This window comes from Notechis scutatus, chromosome 4, assembly GCF_049901735.1.
Source record: "Notechis scutatus isolate UNSWTSFEM ecotype Mainland chromosome 4, rNotScu1.2, whole genome shotgun sequence".
NCBI classification, from domain to species: Eukaryota; Metazoa; Chordata; class Lepidosauria; order Squamata; family Elapidae; genus Notechis; species Notechis scutatus.
The window spans coordinates 115070716-115096161 of NC_142012.1; the positions used below are offsets into that span (position 1 = coordinate 115070716).

Genomic DNA, 25446 nt, shown 5'->3' on the forward strand with positions numbered 1-25446 from the left:
TTTGGCAGTAGTTCCTGATTTAAAATTATAAAATTAAAATTCTACAGCTTTGAAAGTGCTGATTTGCTGCCTTTTCTTCCTCAGTCTTCGTATTGGCTGGTTTTGTACTCATTGAATTGATGTGCTATTATAAAATAATACTTTATTATAGAAATTTGATTCTGTGGGATGTCTTGCTTTAAAACAAAGAGAGATAGAAAGAGAGAAAGCAAGGGGAGAGGGAGAGAAATCTTTATTATTTTGTTAGTAAAGTTTCATGTTGGGTAAATGTAAGCACTGTTGATAAAATAAGTCTTGTGTTGTATCAGCTCCAGTTGGGAGATATCTTTCTCTAGTTCACATAAATTATATAAAATAGGAAACATTCACACTTTCATTCAGAGGATAGTTTGCATAAGTGTTCTAATGCAAAATCAGTTCATCTCTCAATTATTTTTTCCCAATTTGCAAGATCAGGCAAGTGGAAGCTATAACTGAGAATAGCTAAAGATAGGCCTGGATCTTTTTATGTTATCTTTAACCTTTTTATGTAAAAGAATCAAAACAATTCAACTGAGCACTGGAAGCAGCAGTATGTGGGGGTAAGGGGGTTGTTATGGTAGATTGAATGTCACAGTTCAAGCCAGTTCCCTCCTCCATTCCTAATCAAGGAAGCTACTGACTAAAATTTACATCTGTGGTTTTGTATTTCTAGCAGGAAGAAGAAGATGATCCTGTAAGATATTAAGATCCATTAAAAAAAATCTCTCTTTCTCATCAAATTCTGACATCAAACATTTCTCAATCTCAAAGTAGCATGCCATAGATTATCAATGCCTTTTCATTCGAAATGAAAATCTAAAATCAGGAAGGAAGCTGGCCAGTATATATTTTTCTAGAATGTTATAAATCTTAGTGTACATTGATGATCCTGGCTTTAAACAACGTCTAATGATACTAAATCAGGATGTACCCTAAATAAGAGGATTATAAAGAAGTATATCGTATGTTCCTTGAAGACTTCGTAGAACACTACATTGTGTTTGTCTTCACATTAAAGATCCCAATCACATTCAGAGTGAGGTATTATTTCTTGTCCTTTCTAGCATCTCTGGAAATTCTTTGATTCAGTTATTGTCTGTCTACCTTGATTCTTTAGCATACCTAAAGTTGGTGCCATGGTGGGTTCAGATTTATTTGATTTGATTTATTTGATTTGTCAATCACTTACAAGATAATAGGTATAAGTATAAACATGAGTAAGAATACAGGAAATAAGTATGAATAAATGGGGACAATAGGACAGGGATTGTGCACTTATGCATGCCCCTTTAGAATCAGAGAACAAGACCAATCACCAGCAGCTGGCTTCAGAGCCAGCCCCAGAAATGCCAAGAGATGAACCTTCAGCTCCAGTACCACCAGATGGACTGCTGTCCAAATAGGCAAAGTTGGTGAGGTAGACTACTACCCACTAGATGCAGCTGTTGTATTATCACCCCAATGTAAGAGCTGCAAAGAGATTAGAATAAAGGCACTTATGAGACTGCTCAAGCAGGAGTTTTGCCTTGCTAAAAGAACTATACCAGGGCTGCTTCTATTAAAATGGAGCAGTAAGCACAAGCTCTTCAATGACAACAGTCATTCATCAACTCCGACTCTCTGTGTTTTGATTCGTAAACCTGGCAACCCTGGCTTTGAATTTGGACTGACTGATGAACCTGGCTATAAGCTCTGATCCTAAGACTCCATCTGACTACTCTCCTGCATGCTGCTTTGATTTTGAACCCTTGTAAGCCAAACTTGCCAAGGGAAAACTTGTTTCTATACTGCAAGTGTGTGTGTGTGTGTGTGTGTGTGTGTGTGTGTAAGTCTTGTTTAGTAAAGAGAATAAAACGAACTATTTATTTCTGTGTCCTTTGCCTGGGTCAGAACAGTTGCAATCTTCTTCTGAGTTTGGAATAAATTCCCGCCTTTTCTTTTCAATTGGGTTTTGGCTGGGATTTAGTACTAAAACAGCCTTGGTTACATTTGTTGATGATCTGTGGCAAAGTTGGCAGTGGTGCCCATCTTGTGCTCCTTGATCCCTTAGTGGCTTTCCATATTATCCACCACTTTATCCTTCTGAGCCAGATCCATCTATCTTGACAATGTACATTGTGGAAGAGCATTAGACATTGCTGAGAGTATCATTAGATGAAAGGGTACAACATCCAAATTAAGTATTTCTCTCTTCAATCTGTTTGTAAGTGGAATAAAGGAACAATATTACCCAGCTTAATAGGTTTCTGTAGGAGGTATAAAAATAATTAAAGTGATTTTTCTCTAAGTGTGATGGCAACAAACCATTCTGAAATTTTACAGAAACATTCATATTTTTTAATGGTGGACTACCTCCGGTTTTAATTCAAATAGTGTGAAGAAACTTAAATGTTAAATTGTTAATTTTATTGGATGCCTCCATGTTTTCCATATGGAAAATTACTTCAGATCCATTGGCTATATGCATGCTTGATTCTACGATCCAAAACTGAAGTTTTGTTTATATTTTATAGCATTCATTAAACATTTCAAAGTGCTATCGGAAGCATTATATCATTTGATGACAAGATTGCCTTTGGGGAAGATCTCAATGTCTGTCACTGCAACATGTAATTCTATATTTCTTTGATTATTTCTATCAAAAGCAAGCATTTTTCCTTAAGGGATAATTTTTTATTTGTTTTTGTTATTACTCTACTGTTTGGCTAAATGTTTTGCTTTGGGGCAGTGAGACATTTGTTTATGAAGCATTTGTTACATTTTATAAGTAATTATACATTTTTGAAAAGATGGGTGGAAGAGCTATGAATTTTAATAGACCATGGAACCTTTTCTGTATTTTTTTCAAAAAATATGTCAGCGCTTCATACATACATCAATGAATAGAAGAAATGATAACAAATGTGATTTCTTCTAATTAATTTATAGCTCAACAAAATTATTTCTTATCTGTGTTAAGAAAACAAAGAATTTAGAAATGGGTGCCTAGTTCATTTTAGGTAAGCATGATTTATAAAAGAAAACATAAACTAATATTATATCAAATATAAGAAGCTTTAAATATTTTTTACCAAAACCATTTGGACATTAAGCATTTGAAGTAGTTTTAGTTGTAATATGTATACCACTTAATATTATTGTTTTTCTAATAATAATTAGCTTGGTCTTCCAGTTTGCCTTATGTTTTTATTTTATTAAAAAGAATTGCATTAAGTTTGTCAAACTAACACTGCTTCAAGTCTTTAAAGCCTTTTAAAAAGAAACAGAAAAAAATAACTTGCTTAATTATCTACAATAGTAGTAAATCAATTACTATTTGTAGTAGCAGCAAAAAAAACCTGAAAGTAAATTCACTCATCCTGCTATCTAACTATAGATACATTCAAATTAAACAGCAATTTTAAAAATTGAATATACTTCAGATAGTGTGCAATATATTGTGAATGTCAGTGAAGTTTATAACAATACTGCACAACCTGTTGATCAGCATTTATAAAATATAATCATTAAGTACTTTCTTCATCCAACGGCAAACAGTAATATACAAATTATGTTTCATTTAAATTGCCTGCCTTTCCTGCTTCAACAAGCATGATTTTGATATTTTTGAATGTTATTATGATTGCATATTTAAATTATATGGTTCAGTATTACAACTATGTATAGTTTTAATAAATGTCAATTTCAGTATCCAGTAAAACAGCAAAAAGAAATATTTGGTTATTTAGATATACTGTATATGGCCAGCCATCTTAATGCCTGTACAACATTATAGTATTACAACAAATAGAAACACCATAGAATTAAGAAAATTAGACAGCAGCACGCATATAAAACCTAACATGACTGCTTGGGTATAAACATATCTAACAAAGTAAAAAAAAAAATATGTCTCACAGGTACCATCTAACAATCCCCATGCCTTCATTTTTGTCTTCAGTTATTCAAGAAAACTAACATTTCAGTTAAGGTATCATGAATCCTAATGAAAATATGCTAGTTTGACTAAAAGGTCACAGTTCACAAGAATCAAAGTATTTCTTGATGCAAGGCATTCTGAATTTTACAAGTTGTGTGATGAATTTAACCAGTCTCTATCCTGATATCTAAAGTTGACTAAACATCTCTGAATAGCAAGACATCCTGATAACTTACCACTAGATAATGGTGGCATAATACAACATCTTTAGTTTGGGTGAGTGTGTTTATAGACCTAAGACGTGAGGTGAGGAAAATGTCATAGTACACTACCATTCATTAAACTGCTGTGATGTACATCAGTCATCTTGCAACCATTAGATCAAATTGGCTCTATTAAGAGACGGTCACTCATTGTCTGGTCACTTTGTAATACAATAAACATGGGGCTGCCATTAAGTCAACCAGAAACTTCAACTGGTCCATAATGCAGTAGCATAACCAATGAGCATGCCTTAGTATGCCCGTATTACACTTCTGCTTCACAAACTGCAATAGGTGTCAGTTTACTTCCAGGTGTAATTCAAGATAGTAGTTCTTAGTTATAAAACCGTAAAAAGCATATGGTTACTTGAGGGAATGCTTGTCTCCCATAGCATCTGTCCAGCCGATTCAATCTGCAGGATTGGCATGTTCTGGTTCCTTTGATTAAAAACGTCATCTAATGGAAGCCTGGAAGTGAACCTTCTCTGCAATGTCACATGCCCCCAGAATTCCCACAACACCTAAATGGCTGCCACTATGCTTTTGTTTAAAAACCCATGAAGATCTGGCCTTCATCCAGACTTTCAATGAGGAAAAAAAAGAGACCTCTTACTTCATCACACCCGCCATCTTTGATCTTTTATTGGTTTTATTGTGATTTGTTTATTGTGAGAAATCCAGAGTCATTGACAGTTGGGCAACATGAATTCAAACATTAAAATAAGTCTCTTAAAATATAAAATAATAATGATGATAAATTTAATATTTTAAGAGGCTTTTTAATGTTTTTATTTCTGTCTAACTTGGTATCCTAAAGTGCAGTATTATTTTCCTTCCTTCTAGTTGAACTAAATGCTGTCAAAACTTAACTGCCTATTTTCTATTACAAAAGGCATGGAAACATGCTAAAAAATTCATATTTTACTTTAAACACCTAAAGGACTATGCAACATTTAAAAAAGGTTGCTCCAATAAAATGTGTATTCAAATCCCTTCTGAAAAAATCAGATAATAAAAAGCTTGCATTTTTTAAAATCCACTCTGCTGAATAAAAAGAAAACAATTTAATAATATAAGGAACAGTTACAAGAAATACAAAGGTCACACTTTTCCTTATCAAAGAACAACTTTCTGAGTGAAGACTCAGGGGAAAAAAATCCCATATTCATTTGCTCTTAAGCAGTCTTAAATCTAAAAAAGGGAAAAACAGTTCTTCTTAACCAAAGTATGTTAACAGGATTTTGTGTAAACATACCTCTAAGAAAGAGCCTTGCTCCTTCTCTGCTGTAAAAAATAGTACTTCTTGACTTATAGAAGAAAAACTAATTATGATAATATACTCTAGCTATATTAATAACTAAAAATATTAAATTACATTATTTATAAAGTTGCTCTGGATCAACTCTTGGTAGATATCCCAAGTACAACCTATAAATCCAACATTATTTAGCTTTTCTGCCCAGATATGCTTTTGATCATTGCCAACTGCTTTTAACCTTTGTCAAATTTAAAATACCAATTCAACTAAGTAGTTCAAACAAAGTCTTCTTCCTAGACTTAAAAAAGTGGTTTGTTAAAGTTTAGAAGAAATTTGAGACATGAGATAATTATCTTTCAATGGATTAAACAGCAAGATTGTTTTATATAAAAGGAAGGAATATAAAGTTGGCTTATTTGATCAGGTTTAAAATGGGGGTTCTTTTTTGGCTTACTGACATCTGGACAGGAAAAGGCATTATATATTAGATAGGTTATTAAAATTGGCTCACCTGAAATGAAATGTACAATTCTACATGTATAACTGTGCTATAATTTTTCTTTTTATTGTACCTTGCACCCTGGGATGACATACTCACTTCCTCCCAAAATTCTTATTGCTTTTAACTTGTCAATCAGTTCTCTATTGAGAAGGACCAGATGCAGTAAAACCATTCTGCTATTCTTCCTAACTTTCTTTTAAAATGAAACATTCCACAAGAATTTGCAGCCCTAGACAAATTGGTTTTTTTCAATAGATTTCTAGTTAGATGGAGACATATTACTATGTCTCTCTCTCCTAACAGGTATGGTATTCTATTACATTCTTACAATAAATCATTGTTATTTCGTGTTCCATCTATTCTTACCTAAATATTACCTTGTTTGACAATCTTACCTTGTTGTCAACAAGACACTTATGCACAATTTTCTCAATCTCAATACACTTACTGTATGCATTGCTTCACATATACTACTCTTCTTTCTACCACCACCCCTGCACCTGGACTAATTCTTTCAAATAAAATATACCTTTTAATTTGTTGTATTCTACTTATTAGTGTTATCACACCAGGGGTCCTCTAATAGCTACTAAATCTTATTCAACTAAGACTTCTAGTTTAATCCCTATACACTGGGTATGTAATACAATCGTGTAATACCATCAGAATTCAGGTCACATCAGAACAGTATGTAACAAACTGAAGCAAAGTTATATGAAAGTCATTTAGATACCTATTGGAATTAGCATTAGTGAACAATGCTCACATATTTTTTTATACTGCATTAGTTTTTAATTGCTTGATTTCTTCCCTTCTCTTGTAATCAATGTTAAATAGAAAAGTTAATACATATTTCCAAAAAAAACCTCTATCAGCATTTAATTTAGATCACTACTTTTCCCTTTAAAGCAAACTGTACTAATCTTTAAGGACTTAACAAGATTAAAACATCAAAAAGTTTTGCCAAAGGTTAACATGTTCAAAAACATTATTTTAAAAAATTATCTTAGCAGTTCAAAGGCAGCAGGTATTCTTTTCAAATAGATCAAGACTTTCTTTATGTACTATGTATAACCAAGGAAGGATATATTGGTATACATGGGTGCTGTGGCTCCGATTCCCGAGCCTGTGCTGTTAGAGGAAAAGGACTTGGAAGATGAGGAGGAGGAACTGGGAATGCCTTCCTCCCCAGGACTTTCCTCTCTGGCAACACCTTCCTCCCTGATAATGCCTCAGGTTTCATCAGACAACCAAGAGGAACAGCCTGAGATTAATCAGGAGGAAGGCATATCAGAGCAGTCCCTGACAGGGAGTCAAGAGGAAGAATGTTGGCTTGATCCTAAGCAGCGTCGTAGGGAGAAACGTGAGCAGCAACGTAGGAGGTGTGGGAGGGTCAGAGAGTGAGCTGAGTCATTGAGCCACACCCCACAGGGGATAAAAGTGGGTGTGTTGTCAGCTGGAACTTTCTACGTTACAAAGTTTGATCTTATTTCAGGTTTTCTTTGTGAATGATTTTTGTGGTCTGCCTTGTAATTTTCTGTAAGTAGCTTTTTACTTGTTACCAGTTCGGACTTGGTAGGCAGAGTGTGTTGGAATGCCAAGGACGTTATCAGTTCCAAAGAATTAACTCTGTGAAGTCCGAGCCAGCCTGCCTGCCTGTGTTTGTGTGAGTTTGTACTCTTTCATCTTTTGGGAAAGAAGAAAGGTGACACAGAACACATGGGTAATAGGAAAAATTCTACTGTAGCCTTATTTAATTGCAAGTAATATATATCCCATTAATTTTAATTTAATTTCAATAAAAACTTTTTTTTCTGAATTTAAATACATATTTTATCATCTTTGTGTGGATATTTCTAATGTGAACTTTTTAAATGTACAAAGTTGCTCAGTAGTTAATAGTGTTAATATGCTGAAAAATAAACTTTTTAAAAAGATTTTTTTTAATTCTTGAATTCTCCTTTGATTTGATAACAGCACAGCAAGCTAACAAAAAACTGTTTCACATTCTTCTTTCAGCATTATATAAACAATTGTACAGGTAGTCCTTGCATAACAACCCCAATTGGTACCAACAACTTCACCACTAAGCAAAGTGGTTAGTAACCAAAACTGTGCACTCTACCTGCAAAGCAGAGAGATTGCAGAAGAAGGGATTTCAAGAATGTTTGCATGGTGTGTTGCATCTCCCAGCCCCAGGCTGCTGGCAGGGTTGCACTGGTATAAACATGCAGAAAACTAAACAGTTTTTTTTGCAATACCTTTTTCTCCAATCTCACTATTCTGCCTTTGGGAGGGGAGCGGGGGGGGCAGGGCAAGCAGACAATTTCTGTGGGCTGGATCTGCCTGATTTTTCCCAGACAGACTGGAAAGAAAGAAATTTCAAGTGAATAAGCTAGGTTGCCAGCACATTCGCAGTACTTAAAATGCATAGAAAAGAAAGGTTTTACTTTCTTGAAATCCTGATGGGGCAAGAGTTAGGCAAACAGGATATTGCCTACAGAAATTGCTTGTTTCTTTTCCTTGTCCCTCCCTTGCAAAAGGAATTTCAGGGGAGTATTCTAAGCTATATATGTAGCATGCCATTGACCAGGGGTGGGATTCTACTGGTTCTGTCCAGCTCTGCAGAACCGGTAGCTCTGAAGAGCAGCAGATACAGAACTGGTTCTGTGTCTGCTGCTGTTTTGGCCCGCCCGGTCACCCAGATTCTTACCTGTCCTTTATTTCCTGCTTTTTGACCCTCAGCTGCTTTGCATGGCATAGCTGCGGTTGAAAAAACAGGAAAAAAGTGCTTTATCAAATGCTGTGCACCCACATGCAGTGCTGCTCAGCTGTCTGGGGTAGCTCAGCAGGTTGTTAATTGCACACGTGCACAGCACACATCAGGCGCACATGTGCACAAAGTGCGCATACATATGTGACACATAGCCACCGAACCGGTAGTTACACCAGTCGGATCCCACCCCTGCCGTTAACTGCCAGTCCTAGGTTGCTGGCACATGCTTTCAATACATGGAAGGGCAAATAGTCTACTCTCTTATCATTCCTTTCTCTCCAAACTTTTTGGTCTGCAAAGTGGGTGGGTGGGGGGAAAATAAAATAAAAACAGGTTAGACACCGGATGTCCTGACTGTAATGGTACCATACAATGAGGGACATTGTAAAGGTCATAAATGGGTCCTAAATATTTTTTCTGCATTATCATTTTGAATGGTCATAAAATGAATGGTTGATAGGTGAGCACTTCATCTCAGTTAACAACTAATAATATAAGCTGTCTATAGAAATATAAAATTAAAGTGAAAGGAAAAAAGAAAAATTGACCAGATGGTGGCATTACAATCAAATCAATATTAAGAATTGAAATCTCTAACTAGCAAATAAGAGTCCCACTTCCTTTTTACTGTTGCAACTTATACTGGGATATTAAAGTATCCAACTTAAAACCAACTAGCCTTGTTTAAGGCTCTATCACCCCAAACTCTAATTAATTTGCAGCTGTTACTACTATTTAAAGAACAGCAAGATTATATTATCAGGCATGTTTATTTTTATTGCAGTGTTTTTGTAATGCTCCATAATAACTGCTTACCATTTATACTATTAAACTAATTCTGTGTTTATTGAATTGTGTGTGTGTTTTCATTTGGATATGCTAATTCCTGCAACAAATTTATTTTTTTAAATGATGCTTGTAGATAACGCTTGCTAGGTTTTTTTTCTTAATACAGTGCAGAATACAAACCCAAAAACTGCATTTGTTTTTCTCATAACATTGTTTTATTGTACAACATAAATTCTTATTTTTTTATTTCTAAACTTTATGCTATTTCTCAGCTTGCAAACAGGTTTACCATTTTTTCTACATGCATGCTTGCTTTTTGTTCCCTTTTATGAAGCAAATTCTCCAAAGAAAGAGAGGGTGGAATTGTTTTAACCTACTTCTCAGGCAGCACCAAAATTCTGAATCCCAAGACAGAAAAATGCCTACTTACTCTAGACAATAAATTCACTCTTCCACATTACTATAATATAGAACAGGGATGTCAAACTTGCAGCATCATATTGTCATCACGTGACATACCACAGCTTTTCCCTTAGCTAAACTGGAGGTGGGGGTGGCCAGCACATGATGCATCTGGCCCACAGGCCAAGAGTTTGACACCCCTGATATAGAACATAGATTATAATGAAAAAGAAACTTGCCTAAATCTATATAACTTTTAAATATCAATATTTTAATAAATGAAACTGGTAAAATAATTTTAATTATCTTATTTACTTTTTGATGTAATCACCATTTGCTATCAACCATGGAACAGTTTCTTAGAGCCTTTAGAGTAAAGAACTACACAATTGGTCTCTTTGACTTCATCTTGATATTTTTTTCCAGTTCTTCCTCTGAATAAATAGGTACCCACAAAAGTATTGTTTCAATTTGGGGAAAAAGATAGAAATTGCACAATGCCAAGTTTGGGCTTTATAGCAAATGGGATAAGAAGACAAGTTCCAACATCAGAAATACCTCTTGCGTGGCTCATAAGTTTAATTCCTGATCAAGGCATGAACTCTGCAAAAAACCATTTATTCCCAAAACTAATTTACAATTCTATCCTATAAAGTTAACTCAAAGTATGTCATATAAAGCTTAGTGGAACTTACTTCAAGCAAAGTATATGTAAACACTTCAGTAAAATCAATGTGAACACCAGAGAAAAATGTGGATGTGAAGAGTCTAATTTATAAGCAAGTACAATAAGAATATATTAAGCAGCTTAGTTGCAACAAAATTTTAAAGTTCATTATTTTGGGAACACAGATGCGTGTGTGTGGTTTCTGATACATCATAGAATTCTTATTGGTGCTAATAACTATAACCCTAAAAGCATTTGGGAAACAAGATACCATCTCGTCTCTAGAAAAAAATGGTAGCCAACAATAGCAGAATTATTATTGCTCTAGTGGCAGCTAAAAGAGATATAGAAGAAAGCATTAAAAGGCATTGTTACAGTATATATATATCCTGATAAGGTTCACAAACATCTTATTTCTCTCCAATTATAATGCCACCATTTTTATCACCTGTGCACAGAACCTAGAGGGAAGAAGAATTATCAGCTCAACAGTACTATTTAGATTTGATTAAAATTGCTGGCACAAAGAATGTTATTATTTCTGTAATATGAAATAAGCAGTAAACTGATGTAATGCATCAAAAAGCCTGATAAAAAATCCAAATTCTTAATTGTGAAAACATCTTTGCCATGAGTTTAGGATTTAATAGCTAACAAAAGAAACAGTATAATGTTGAAATGTTTAAAGTTAAAAACGGTTAAAACTGGTACTGATGATACACAAGTAAAAACAGAATCATGAATTTACAATAGACTGTTAGAAAGAACCCAAAATAGATCTTATTATACTTTTATTATAACTTACAATCAAGTAAAAAGATACAGGAGTACAGTTGAATTATCTACTACAGCAGATATGTAAAGCAGCATAAAACAAAGAGATAAGCTATGCTGATGCAAACAACTAAGTATGCTTCTAATGGAGAACAGGAGTTCAAGTCCTGTCTTAGGCATAAAGCCAGCTGGGTGACCAAGGACTGGTCACTTTCACTCAGTCCTAGAAAGTTGGTAAACCACTTCCAAAAATCCTTGATAAGAAAACTGCAGGAACTAGTCCAGTAGCCACAAGGAATGACTCAAAGGGTTACAAGAAATTTCTTCTTATTAGAAAACAAGAAGTCTCTAATAAACTCATATGGACCATCACAAAAAGTTAAAGAAAGAATGAAAATGCAACTTGTTCTCCATATTACATAAAAAATAGCTGCAGACACAGCAGATATCTCCTTCAAACCTTCAGGATACCTCTTCAACTCATAATAGAAGCAAATTGATTGCTTTGCAAGCAGTACTACTTCAATTGATTTTTTATTCCTCCCCACTAGCTCCCTGGAAAAGCCAAACACAATTCTAAAGATACATTTTCCATACAAGGGTAAGAGTTTCTTTAAGCGAATGCCTACGAATATAAATGAACTTTTATTAGGTTACAAAAATCAGTGTAATCATTTTACAAAAAGTGCTTAATCAGCTTAGGAAAGTTATTCCAGGCACAGTGTGCCTTAAGTAGTATTTTACCCTCTTTCCTAATAGATATACTAAAAGTAAGAACTGAGGGAAAATTCTATTTCCATTGATGGACAAAAAATTAACTACTTCTACACTGCTTAATATATAACTCGTTAAGGTCAAGAAAAAAATCAAGCGCTGTTCATAACTATTTTCAGTCTAATACCATAGCAAATCTTTCACTAGGTCTGTAATAATAGGGCTGTATTTTCAATAAGCTGAAAAATGAATAGTTTTATAAAATTATCCTTAAGGATCATCATCAGGAAAACTAGAATTAAGATATAATTTCTAGCATGTTTGTACTATAATATATTACCCTGGATCCTATATTTCATAAATGTGCCTAATTTTACTATGGGAATCGTCCAATAGCATTCTAAGATGTTTTATATACAATGTTGTATTTTTATGATTTTTTTATTCAAAGTTCAGGATAGTTTTAGCAGTTTATATTGTATTGTGAAATATGTTACAGATGTGTCCTTAACAGGCAATTTTATTTTTCTGAATTAAAATCGGGAAAGTAAAAGGTTAAAAAAAAATCAAAAGGTCCACAATATACGTTTCTACTGCATTCTAATATCTTGTAACTTCACTATATTAAACATAGCAACAAACCAATCAACCAGAAAACAAAATTTGCAAATGCAAATACCAACATTTGTTAAGTGACAATATTTTTTTTTTGTTATCTAGTTCAATATAATTTAAGGGTGGAGATGCAAAGTCAGACTCTCTATTAATAGCAGTAGTAGTAGCACTTAGACTTATTCACCATCCCATAGTGCTTTACAGCACTCTCTGGGTGGTTTACAATGTCAGCATATTGCCCCCAACAATCTGGGTCCAATCATTTTACCAACCAAATAATGATGGAAGTCTGTGTCAACCATGAGCCTGCTAGAATCTAATTTCAGCCTATTGGCAGAGTTAGCCTACAATACTGCATTATAACCTCTGCACCACCAGGCCCCTTGTGAGTTTACATTGTAACTATTACTATAAAATATGATACATTCGATGGAAGCTTCAGATGGGAATATATTATATTATAGATTATGTGATGTCTTTCTTGCTTGTAAAAAATTAGTAATTCCAACTTTACATTTCAATAATTTGAAATATATTCTCCTATATTTAGAATTGTATTGAATTTAATTCGATTCATTTAAAATTATCCTCTACTTCGATGGTATGTTCTCAAGTAATAGCTAAAGTAATCATGTTGACTCAGTGCAAAAGTTTTGTGTAACTCCTGTGAGACATGTTACTCACAGATGATATATATGCAATTGTAAACTAAATAAATATTACTTTTTTAAAAAATGACAGAAATCTCATGATATTTCCAAATGTCATGAGATTTAATTGCTTCTTTCTTGCCTGAAAATGTACTTCAATGATTTTGATCAAGAATGTTGATTGGCAATCTGATGACTTTTCAGCTGCTTTTTAAAAAAAGTAGATTTAATCTTAATTTTCATTACAGTGCTTCCCCCACCCCAGCCCATGTTTAATGGTGCCTGCTTTAGAATGTTGCTCTTCTAACTATGTTTGATATTTCTTTGAAGAAAAATAGATGTTTCAGTTATCAGAATAATATATTCAAAGTAGTTTTAGAAAATGAAAGTAACCTGCCTTAACATTCTAGTGTATGATCAATATATTTTAAAAATGTAGTCTTTATCATTGACAAACTGCCACCAAAATCGTTATGGGGTGTAGAACCTTTAAAAGATTGAGCATTAAATCAATATTGTTTCACATCATTTAAATTGCTGTGAGAAACACGATTTATGTACAGTCTCTTGTGTGTGCATACCTGAGACCCTGTTCTTGCACAGTTGCTGCAAAAATTGTTCTCCGCTGTGGCTGCATGTATGCAATACACAGGAACTTCACTTCAATATCATTCTAGCAAAGTGGCTGCACATGTAATTGTGGAAGCTTTGCAAATAAAAGAGTTGCTTGAACAATTTTGAAAGAAATGTTTTATACACACTTCTGTACATTGCAACACATTCCTTTCAATCAAAAGCTTTGCAAAGCATAACATAAACAAAGATGACATCTAATTCATTCAAAACATAAATAAGATTGAATGATCAGATAATTCTACCTACTGACACTGTATATCCTTGAAGAAAAATGTAACTATGAACGTCCTAAATTTATCAGAACATATAAGCTGATAGCATTTATCAGATTGAGATCCCTCACTTCTTTATACTCGTTATCTTTTGTCTTTGTCTTTTTATGTTTTATTGATTTTATTTTAATTTCTGCATTTGATTGTTGTGAACAGCTCAGAGTCATTGAAAATCAGACAGCATAAAAGTTTAATACATTATGGTTGGTTGCATACCAGATGTTTAGACTGGATTTGGCATTTTCAACCATCTATCAAGCTTCCCAAGAACCTAGCATAGGCAGATGTTATTGTTTGATGGTTTTAAATGTATTGTTGCAGTCCAGTTGTTTTGAGATTGTACCCATGATGTCTATTGGTTGGTACTCTCTTTGTGATTGGTACTATCTTTTCTTATTTTGCCAGAGCTGTTCTACTTATACTTGCAAATCTTTATAATTTTTACTTTTTCCAGATCTTTCCATTCATTTCTAATGTCTCCAGGTAGTTGTACATCCATTATCCAGACCTTTATCTATTTGTGATCTCATCCATTCTTGCTTGCAGGCAAATGGATTTCTTTCAGATATTCCATTGTAAATTGTTGGTACTTTGTCATGCTATTGTTTGTAGTCATTCTGTGTGATCTTCTTGAAGAAGCTAACTATTGTCTTCTCAATTCTGGCTGTGTATGCATTTATTCTTAAGGGTGTTATTAAGTGTTGTTGTTGTTGTTGTTGTTGTTGTTGTTGTTATTATTATTATTATTATTATTATTATTATTATTATTATTATTATTATTATTATTATTATTATTATTATTATTATTATTATTATTATTAAAATGCTAAGATCATTCTGTTAACCATACTTGATGTAGTGTAAATTGCAGAAGAGAGTAAGAAAGCTTTTCTATTAAAAATGTTTTAAAGATTCTCAGACTGATTAATTTATGTTGCTGTTTCTTACACTTTTTCAATGATATTATTTTGCCATCTTGATTCAAGAATCAATATTGTTCCGCAGACAGAAGTAGAAAAGCCAAATACATGTGAATCAGCTAGGAACAAGAATATGCTTTGGGAGGTGGCAGAGGGCCGCTCATTTCTTAAATAAATTGTCGGGAACATTCTGAAATTCTGCTTTTTATCCATACTCTCTCTTCTAAAAATCTTTGTCCAGAAAGTTAAAGAACCCTCCAAAATTATGTGATAAAGAAAGGTATAAAGAAAATTGCTGCCTATTTGTTCATCAGAGTATTCCAAAAATTTGGTTACCACTGTGAAATGAAGGTTTCTGATTGCATGATTTTAGATGAAATTAGAGCCATGAAAGCCATTTATCCCAAATTTATTTTCTGGGCTGTGTTTAAGTAAACTTTTTTTCTCTCACAGAAACTATGTGTATATAATAATGAAATCTATTACTATGGCTGTTAAAATAGTTCTCAATCAAAAACTTCACATACTTAAGTTATTTACCAAAATATGCAAACATGGACATATTGAAAAGTTTATCTATGAATAGCATATTAGAGAAATATTTATATAAAACGAAGCAGTACTTTTAAAACTGGAAGATAAATGCAACTTTATAGAATGAAAAGTTGTATATATATGACAGTACCATAAATAAATAAACATTGATCCATGCATCCATAGATGAAATCCATAGTATTCTTTTTTCTGAAATAGTTGAAATTATATATAGACTAGGACAGAAGAGACTCAGGTTCAACTTTATTCTAAATCAAAGAAGTTCAGGGGTGACTTTAAGCCTTCCACTCATACTTAATAAATTAATCTCAAAACTTGTTTAAATGAAGGAAAATGGATGAGAGAGGATTACATATACCACCCTGATGTCCTGTAGAAAAGGTAGGATACCAATCTAATATTAAAAGAAACCCTGAAATATTATGTGCTTTTCAGAGATGCCTTTAAGAAGCAAGGTATAAACTAGGGCTTTTTGTGACAGGTCAAGCAATTAATATATGCTTATCAAATTCTGCATTTTTTTTCTTTTTTCTATAGAATCAAATCACTGTGTTATCACATAGCTCATCGGCGGTGGTCCTCAAAAGTATCCTAGCTTGTAGATTTGCATCTTCACAAAATAATAAAGCTAGATCTTTATTTTATATTTGAAAATAAATAAATATATATATATATATATATATTAATTTTTTCCAAATTTTGTTCTATTGTACTTTACTAATTTACTTGATTCTCTTTGTTAGTTTTTATTGTTTTTTTTTTAAATATAGTTTTGCATGATGTAAGCAGCTTGTGTCACCATGGGCGAATAGGCAGCAATATAAAATAAATAAATAAATAAATGGTACAATTTCAGAAAAGCTGGGAATGCTTTTTTTAAAAGGATAGTAATACACACACACACGGTAAGAGGAATATGTCCAATAATTCATAATCCAAGATATCACTCCATATTCTGCATTCAGATGTGCATATTTTATGGTCTGGAAAAAACACTATAACTTGTTTATACTAACCTGTATTTTGATTGGCCATGAAAAGTTGCTGACATATACGTAGAAAGTGATATTTGGGTTGCTTCTGAAATTGAATTTTTCACAGGAAAAACTGTCCCTGTATTCCTTGATATTAGTCTTCGAAACTACAGAAATCTCTTCTCCAGATATTGTTCCAGCTATTAAAAATATATACAGTCAATGAAATAGTTTTTACCATTTAAACAATTGTTAAGTTACATAATCCAAAGGGTGCATATTATATATGTGTGAAAGAAAAATGCAAAAAGTATAATTTGATTGATATTAAATGTGTTAATGGAGCATAATAGAGAAACATAGCTAAATTATAAAAATGAAGCAATTACACAAATAAAAAATATCTGTCAGTATGTGAATGTATATATACATCCTATTAAAAGTTTGTTTCAACCATACATAATAGAATTGTATTTATAGCAACTTTGTTTCATTTAACTTCATGGTTAATACAGTTTCCAAAAGTAATTTATACATAGTAATTTATACTAAAACTGCAAAGTTATTCAAGTATAGAATTGTCTTGACTGTGAAATATTGCTGTAGTTTTTCAACTATTGCTAACAAAGATAATATCAAACCAGATAAACTTTTTTCATTTACAAGAAATGAGATTATTCAGCATGTGTGTGTGTGTGTGTGTGTGTGTACATACACACACACAAAATATATATATATATATATATATATATATATATATATATATATATATATATATATATGCATACATATACACATAGATACATATATACATACACACACACACTGTCTGTCTGTCTGTCTGTCTGTCTGTCTGTAACAGGAAAGGCAATGTAGGGGATTGAATAGAAATGGGTTTCAATTAGTGACCTACTGAAGGAAAGTTTTTTGTAGAAGGGCTTATCCATCCTTTGGTGTCAGCCAGATATGAGATTGGGAAACATTCAATATTTATCAAATTCCTAGTTTCATATTAAATGCAGTTAAGTGTAATATTCTACGAAGGATCTTTCTTTAAAATTTGAGATAAGAGTAGCATATGCTTTTTGGGTATTAATATTTGCAAAACAAACACTACATTGTTTTATATTTATGTCTACATTCTAAATATTTAAACTACAGGCATAACTTGGTTCTTTAGAAATCATAATTCGATGCCAATACTATGCAGAAATGAAATTTTTGTATTGTTTTTTATCAGGGGGAAAAAAGCATTGTAACGAGCTTATCGAAAAGGTATACTTTGGTAAACTTACTGAAGAATAGTCTCTTTGCCCTTTTTTGAATTATTTTTATCAGCTTTGATTTTACTGGATTCTGCTAAAATTGATTGGCATTATGAATATCCAGCACAACACAGATGTCTTCAATATAACAGAGGTGTATTCAACCTCCATTCAATACATGGGATTGATGGAATATCAGCCATTAATTACAGCATGATTGTAATGATATTTAACCATTTCATAGACCTCAGATATTCTTGTAAAGTCCAGCATTTAAAAGATTGAGACCTGACCTATAAATAACATAGACATGGAATTTATTCTGGGAAGATTGGCACTATGGAATATGTGTAGTCATGATTCCTTTCCAGATATTGTGCTCTTCCTCAAATATATTTACAAATATTGAAAACATACATGCAAATATATAATTGCAAAGCTTCCATTTTCATTCTGCATAATTCATTAAAATTCAATCAAGGATGCTCTGCTTGAATATATTTTCTGAAGTCAACAGAACAAATACAAGGAAACTTTCTAAACAAAGCTTTTTATTAAAAACCAATGAAAAACCAATGAAAAAAACTGGATCCAAAAGTTTGAGTGCGGGAGAAGGAACAGATAATAAGCAGATTCTTTTATGAGAATACACAGAAAATTTTTCTTGTTTGATATCAATGTTAAGGTTTATAATTAAATTCCAAGTTTCAACACTGAAACAAAGAAATTAAAAACTCAGTCTCTGCTGTAGTCAAGGAAGTAATTTATCTTAATTAAAATCACTCTGTTCATAACACTGCCACTATAAAATTTTAAAGAGCATACAAGGTTTTGTTACTCAAGTAATTTTAATTGAATAAGAAAGTTAACATGTTAATGAACCTTAATTTAATTTGCAAATTATCTATTTTAAGTAATGTCATTAATAATGTCATAATGAGAATGGGAAAAGAATGTATTTTATTAACATTTACTAATAAGAAACAAAAAGCAATCATGTAAATATAATGAGCACATTACTACGTGTGATAATATTAAAAAGGGAAACTAGTCATAATGTCTTTCTTACCAGTAGAGCCAATGGACCATGTGATATTCAGGTTAAAGTTATTTGATGCATTAATTGATATGTCCAAATTTTTGTTTGACTAAAAATTTAAAAATAAAACATAAACATTACATTATAAAGAGCTTATAGTTCATAAGTAATAAAACATAGATATTAACCCTAAACACCCTGGATTTGATTCAGTAAATGCAAGGCACCCTTCCCATTCCTATAGATATCAACAGAAAGGATCTCTAGGTAAAGAGAACTATTAAATACAGCTACTAGTAGAAAACTAAAATTTTCCAAAATCCAAAAGATTAGTAGAAAAAAAGGAGAATTTTTTTTTAAAAAAAGAAATGGATTAAAGGTAATATTTTTTCATGTTTTAGCATTATGCAGTCATTTTGTTATTTTGTAAGATGAATTATATACTTAATTTGCTTCAAATATGCTTTATGTATACCTTTGAAGAAGTATAGCTTATGTTTGAATTTTTTTAGAAGTGTTTAATACTGCATCTCTAAATCCTTAAACTTCAAGAAATGATGTCCAATAATTACAACAGATTTTTGCTTCCTCAACAGGAGGTAGTATTAAAGTATTGTTAAGTAAATGAGTTTAATTTCAAAAATAATAAAGTAGAATACTCCTTAATCCTACAAAAGTCTAAGAAATAAAGACTCAGCCACTAATATCAAGTCTACAAAAGGTTTTTTTTAATCTAAAATTTAACAATATTACAGATTTATGTGTTCTTTTTTCATAACCTACATCATTTATCCTTATATGTTTATGTGACTGCTTCCAGAGCAAGATTATTATACCTCACAGAAGCAGTTTGATTAGTTAATACTAACCATATGCTCCATAGACCAAATTAGTGACACTGAATAATGAAGAAATGAAATGAGGGATAACAAACTAGCTTACTATTTGAGAATTGTAAGAACAAGAGTATTGATATGAGAAGAACAGCCATTTTTTCCCCTCAGCTTCAGTAATAAGCTTTGCAAAGCTAACAGTTACATCACCAGTTCCTGGTTGTCTTGAAGTTACCTATCACATTTCTATTTGGTTCCATTCTGTTTTTCTAAGAGATTTGTTTAGAAAGAGTTACATATAAAACTAAAATAGAAAATTATAACACAGGTTCTCATTTATATCAACTTACCTGTTCAGGATTTGCAATGAAGTTTATGGCGGTGTGATGACGATCATCTTCTTGTAACAGACTGAAGGTAAACTGGTAGTCAATCAGTAAACTATCTGTGAACAAAATATTAAAATGAACAGATAAGTTTTTATTGAATTCAGAAGGTTTCAGATTCATGAAAATATCAATATTGTTTAGAATGTATACATTTCAGCTAGAGAAATAGTAAGCTTGATCTACAAATTTTGTCATTCTTTAGTGCATTTCTGCTTTCTTGTGCTTAACCCACAAGAATTAAGAAAAATAACATACAATGTTAAAATGCAATGTATACATATTTATTTATATTTCACATTTTTGAACCACCCATCTTGCTCAACAAGTATGTTGACTGTCACATATTTTCATTACTTTATTATCTGTCAATAATTTTAATTAGTCATTTCAAATATTAAATCAAATAAATGGTAGAGGACAGAAATGATTTCCTTTCCTCTCTATAGCCTACCATTCTATGGAAGGTTTATCCAATTCCAATGAAACTTCTGAGGCCATTTAGGAGATGTTTGTTGACGCAGTTTGTTTGAAACAGTGATTAATTCTTATACATTTCAGGGTATTCAAAATAGGACCTTGAAGTTATCAGCACAAGATTTTTACAGTGAGAAACGATTTAACTATTTATGATACTAGGATTAGCAGTGAGAAATATTTGAAGAGGAAAGGAGAGTATTTTTAGATCCTCACACAGCATCAACTTCTGAAAGATACACTGTACTTGATAATGTAATTCATGCATTTGATATAAGACATTTCTAGGCAGTAAAATATAGATGCTCACTTGTGTTCCAAATCACTTTTCCCCCTATATTGTTGTAGTATTTATTCCTACTATACTATCACTCTTTCCAGGTTTTTTTGTCTTATGATAGCAATAATTCTTAACAATTGTTTTGGCTTTCGGCTATATATCCATCCTTACTATTATTTTTTCTATTTTTGAAAAACACTGTAGGATCATCTATCATCATTTCAAGACTTTAACAATGTAGTCTATTCACCAATATAGGAAAGTAGTGGTGGAGCTCTTGTCTCAAAATCAGGAGGCTATGAATTTGATTCTAGGTAAAGGCAGATGTTTCTCTTTCTGGGCACAATAAGAATATATCTGCTGAATATAACTCCGCATTAGCGACAAGAAGGGCACCCAGCCAGTAATCACACAGGTCCATTCGGTTGCCCAGACTTCACCTCACAAGGGATTATGGGGCCCTTAAAAGATGATGATGAATATAGGAAAGTAGGGGTACAGGAAAAAGTCTGCATCTTTCAAGACCATTTTTATGCAGGACAATGCTTCATTGCATCCATCAAAGTACTCCATTATGTAGCTAGCCAGTAAAGATGAAAGAATAAGGACATGGCTTCCTCCCTCACCTGACCTACACCCTATTGAGAACTTGTAAGTCCTTCTTAAACGGAAGATTTACAATGAAGGAAAACAGTACAACTCTCTGAATAGTGTCTGTGAGGCTGTAGTTATTTGCTGCACAAAAAGTTGATTGTCAACAGATCAAGAAACTGACAGACTCTGTGAATGTTATGGCTGTTACTGAAAAGAAGGGTGGCTTTTTTTTGTGAAATGTCAGAAATGTTTATTTGTACATTTTTAATTGTTTGTTTAAGAGATGCAAATCAGTTAAACAAACAGAGGCATTTGACAGATGTAAATAAAAGAGATGGACAAATTTTCACTTTTCATTTAGTTGCATAATAATACTGCACACTAATAATTTCCCAATAATTGTGCACACATATTCTCCTAAGAAAGCCCAAACCTCACTTTTACTTTCTTAAATGTTCAGGTTTGAGGTATATTAACATTTTGGATTGACTGAGAGCACTGTAGCTGTTCAATAATGAGATTAATCCTCCAAAATACAACTTGCCTAATTATTGTGCACAGAGTGTATAGCTGGTCATAAAAAGGATATGGATGTATTATCTTATGATGTAGAATCATAACAGAAAACAGAAACATTTGAAATAGAGCATGGTTTCAGACTCACACTGTTCCATATACTAAATTTTAGTATTAATACATAGTGCAAAATAGCATAATGTAGCTGTTCAGTTTAGGAGCATATTGACAAAAAAACCTAGTAGCCATACAATATTTTTTTAAACCTAATATAATTAAAATAATAGCAGGAGATTGATCCATTAATGCATAATGTCTATGTGCTACTTCTTTGCTACACATTTTTAGTAATATCTTACCATTGTCAGTTCCTGGGATAACTTTTATTTAATATACAATATACAAAGTCACTCTTGGAGTAAATATTTCTTTTTCTTTTTGTCTAAATGTACAGCCATCAGGTTTTAATATAAAACAAATTTATGTACCAATCATCTTTCACTTCTGTAATATAAACTAGGCAAGCACATCTGACATGTGGACAAACTTTAGCCATTTGTTCAAACAGTCAAAAATAATCTTCCTAGCACCATCTGTAACATATTTATTTCAGATTATTAAATATTGAAGCTAAATAAAACTATGCATAGTTTTATACAATAAATCAAAGATAATAAATAATATAGATACATATACATTTGTGGCATAGCAATAAATTATATGCAAAAATATAATTAACACGCTTCAGTTCTGGATAAAATTAGAAAAAAATGAACAAGATGAATGAGTTGTCTTTAATCAAAATCAGTCAACTGTAAACCATTTAGGTACTGTGGTTAGAATGCGGTATTTTAGGCTAATTCAGCTCACTGCCAGGAGTTCAAATCTCAGCAGCTCAAGGTTGACTCAGCCTTCCATCCTTCCAAGGTAGGTAAAATGAGGACCAGATTGCTGGGGAAAATATGCTGACTCTGTACACAACTTAAAGAGTGCTGTAGAGCACTATGAAGCAGTATATAAGTCAATGTGCTATTACTATACATTGTACTCTAACATTATGTTATTTGGAAGCAATTTCCCAAAATCACCTTTATGTGTATGATTTCTGGACTTTAAATCTGCTATTTACAACTAGAAAGATTTTTCAGGATCAGCTCAGCATTACTATTATCAATAGGGAATTTCTTTATCTGTTCTAAAATTTGCATATCAAATTTTATGAAAGTAAGATAAGAGTAACCATAAAAGGCTATTTTCTACAGTGATACATATTATTGTGTTCCGGTGAAGTTCTTACTCCGGTCCGTACTTTGAGTGGGGGCTGGAACCATTTCCTATTGGCTGTCTGTCTGACAGCTGAGTATAAAAGCAGCTGTCAGATGGCATCAGCTGTTGCCTGTCACCTAGCCACACTCATTAGCTTGTGGCTATAGCAGGTAACCAGTTCTTGTTTAAATAAATATGTTAACCATTTAATGCTTGTCTCACCGCCATTCCTTGCACTGCCAATTTAATACATATAAAAGTAGTTATGCAGCATGGATGGCACCTGCCCTAATAATTACTTCAATAATTGAATCAGATAAAATTAAGATGGTCATATCCCCATGTTATTCATTAGTATCCAAGTAGACAGATCTCTTGCTCTCCTATAGGGTTTAGAAAGATAGCAAGTTGTATAGTTAAATACAGAACAGAATGGGCTGGTATTTGAATAAATACAAAATCCAAAGTCACAGTGTTTGTCAAAAATGCCAAAAGATGGAATGTAGATGAAAACCCAAAAGAACAGGTGCATATTTGGCAGTGATTTTGCAGCACAAGGTTATCTAGAAAGCTTACTGTTCATATTATCAGCATGATGTCATGACATTTTAATCAGGAATCATCTAAATCATTTGGTAAGACCTAAATAATGTTATTTAAACCATGTGAGATACAGCATATATTTTGGGACTCATGTAAATGGAACAGAGCAAGAGCTGCTTCTGTCCTTTGGATTAGGGCTTTCCTAATGAATTCAAAATGTTTACCAAATAAGTCACAGTAAAGACTTTGCTTATTTCTAACATTCTTCTTTTGGTTTCCTAAACACCTGAGGAAAATCTGGATGTCAAAATGTCTGTCATTTTTGGTTCTGGAGAAGTCAAACTGAGCACATTTTCATGAAAGAATATGTTTCAAAGAAATCACAAAGGAATTGTTATTTCTAAAAATGAACCATAAAACAAATGTGGCAGCCTAAGCTACAGCTACAGCTACATTTCTGACTGGCAGTGGATAACTTATACAAATGGTAATCTTTACAATTTGTTGTGTTAATATCCATAATATGGAAAGCTGGAACACCACACTGCATGTTTCAGATAGAAATATATATTTAGATTGTTCCTAAATTCAATTTATTTACTTCCTAATAGTCTGAGATGATTTATTATTGAGTAAAATTATACAAGTATGTCTTCTCCTTCAAATATTTTGCTCCTATAACTTTATTAAAGTATTTAATTCATAAAGTATTAATTAATTATAATTAATAACTGCTGGATATCTATTATGCCATACTAATCTATGAGATAAATTTTGATTAATTTATTCATTCTGAAATTTAATTGTTTTATTTAACAATTTTATAAATATTTAAGATAATCATTTGCAGTAGCACATAAAACTTTACTACTTTTAATAAAGTAGTTCATTTGGACAATTTATATATAGCCAAACTACTTTATGTTAATTTATAAAAATGTTCGGCATGACAACTATCCCCATATTTTTTTTTCCTTTGCACTTTTTATAAACAAATACATTACTTCACACTTGAAATACATTTATTACATTTTGCAATCTTTAAAAATTATAGATCAAGACCAGTCTCAAGCTCTTTTGTTTATAAAAAATATTATTATTAGAGGTATCAAAGAACTGAATAATTACTGCTTTTAAATGTTGCATACATAATATAGTCAGTTTAGTATGTTAGATATCAAAACCTATTTAAACAAAAATGTAACTGTCTAAGCAATTATTTAATTTCTATATCTTTGCTGAGTTTTTAAGGAGCAATTCCTTTTCTGATGAGCACACAAGATTCTGTGGAAGGTTAATGGGAGTTTTGTGACTGTATACTGTAGGGAATAACCACATTGCTCTAGTCAAAATACTTATAAAATATGCCTTAACACTTAGCCTTTAAAATGCTTTGCTGCAGCCTCTTAATGCTCAGAAACAAATTGAAAGCAAATCTAACCTTCTAGAGCAGCCACATTATTACTCTATGACTATTCCAACTTTGGACAGTTTTCAAAAATAAAACCTGTCAAAAAAACAACAACAACAGTATGATATA

The 25446-nt window shown here is 32.3% G+C and overlaps 1 protein-coding gene across 5 annotated transcripts in view; it reads right to left on the reverse strand.

Moving 5' to 3' along the window:
• The window catches only part of ATRNL1 (attractin like 1), a 530678-nt gene that overhangs the window by 308019 nt on the left and 197213 nt on the right, over nt 1–25446 (reverse strand). For all 5 annotated transcript variants that reach the window (XM_087964472.1, XM_087964473.1, XM_087964474.1 and 2 more), the window contains exons 22-24: nt 20195–20289; nt 19042–19120; nt 16750–16907 (exon numbers count right to left, since the gene is read on the reverse strand). In XM_087964472.1, coding sequence (XP_087820598.1) covers nt 16750–16907; nt 19042–19120; nt 20195–20289 — 332 coding nt within the window. The remainder of the gene's footprint in view (nt 1–16749; nt 16908–19041; nt 19121–20194; nt 20290–25446) is intronic.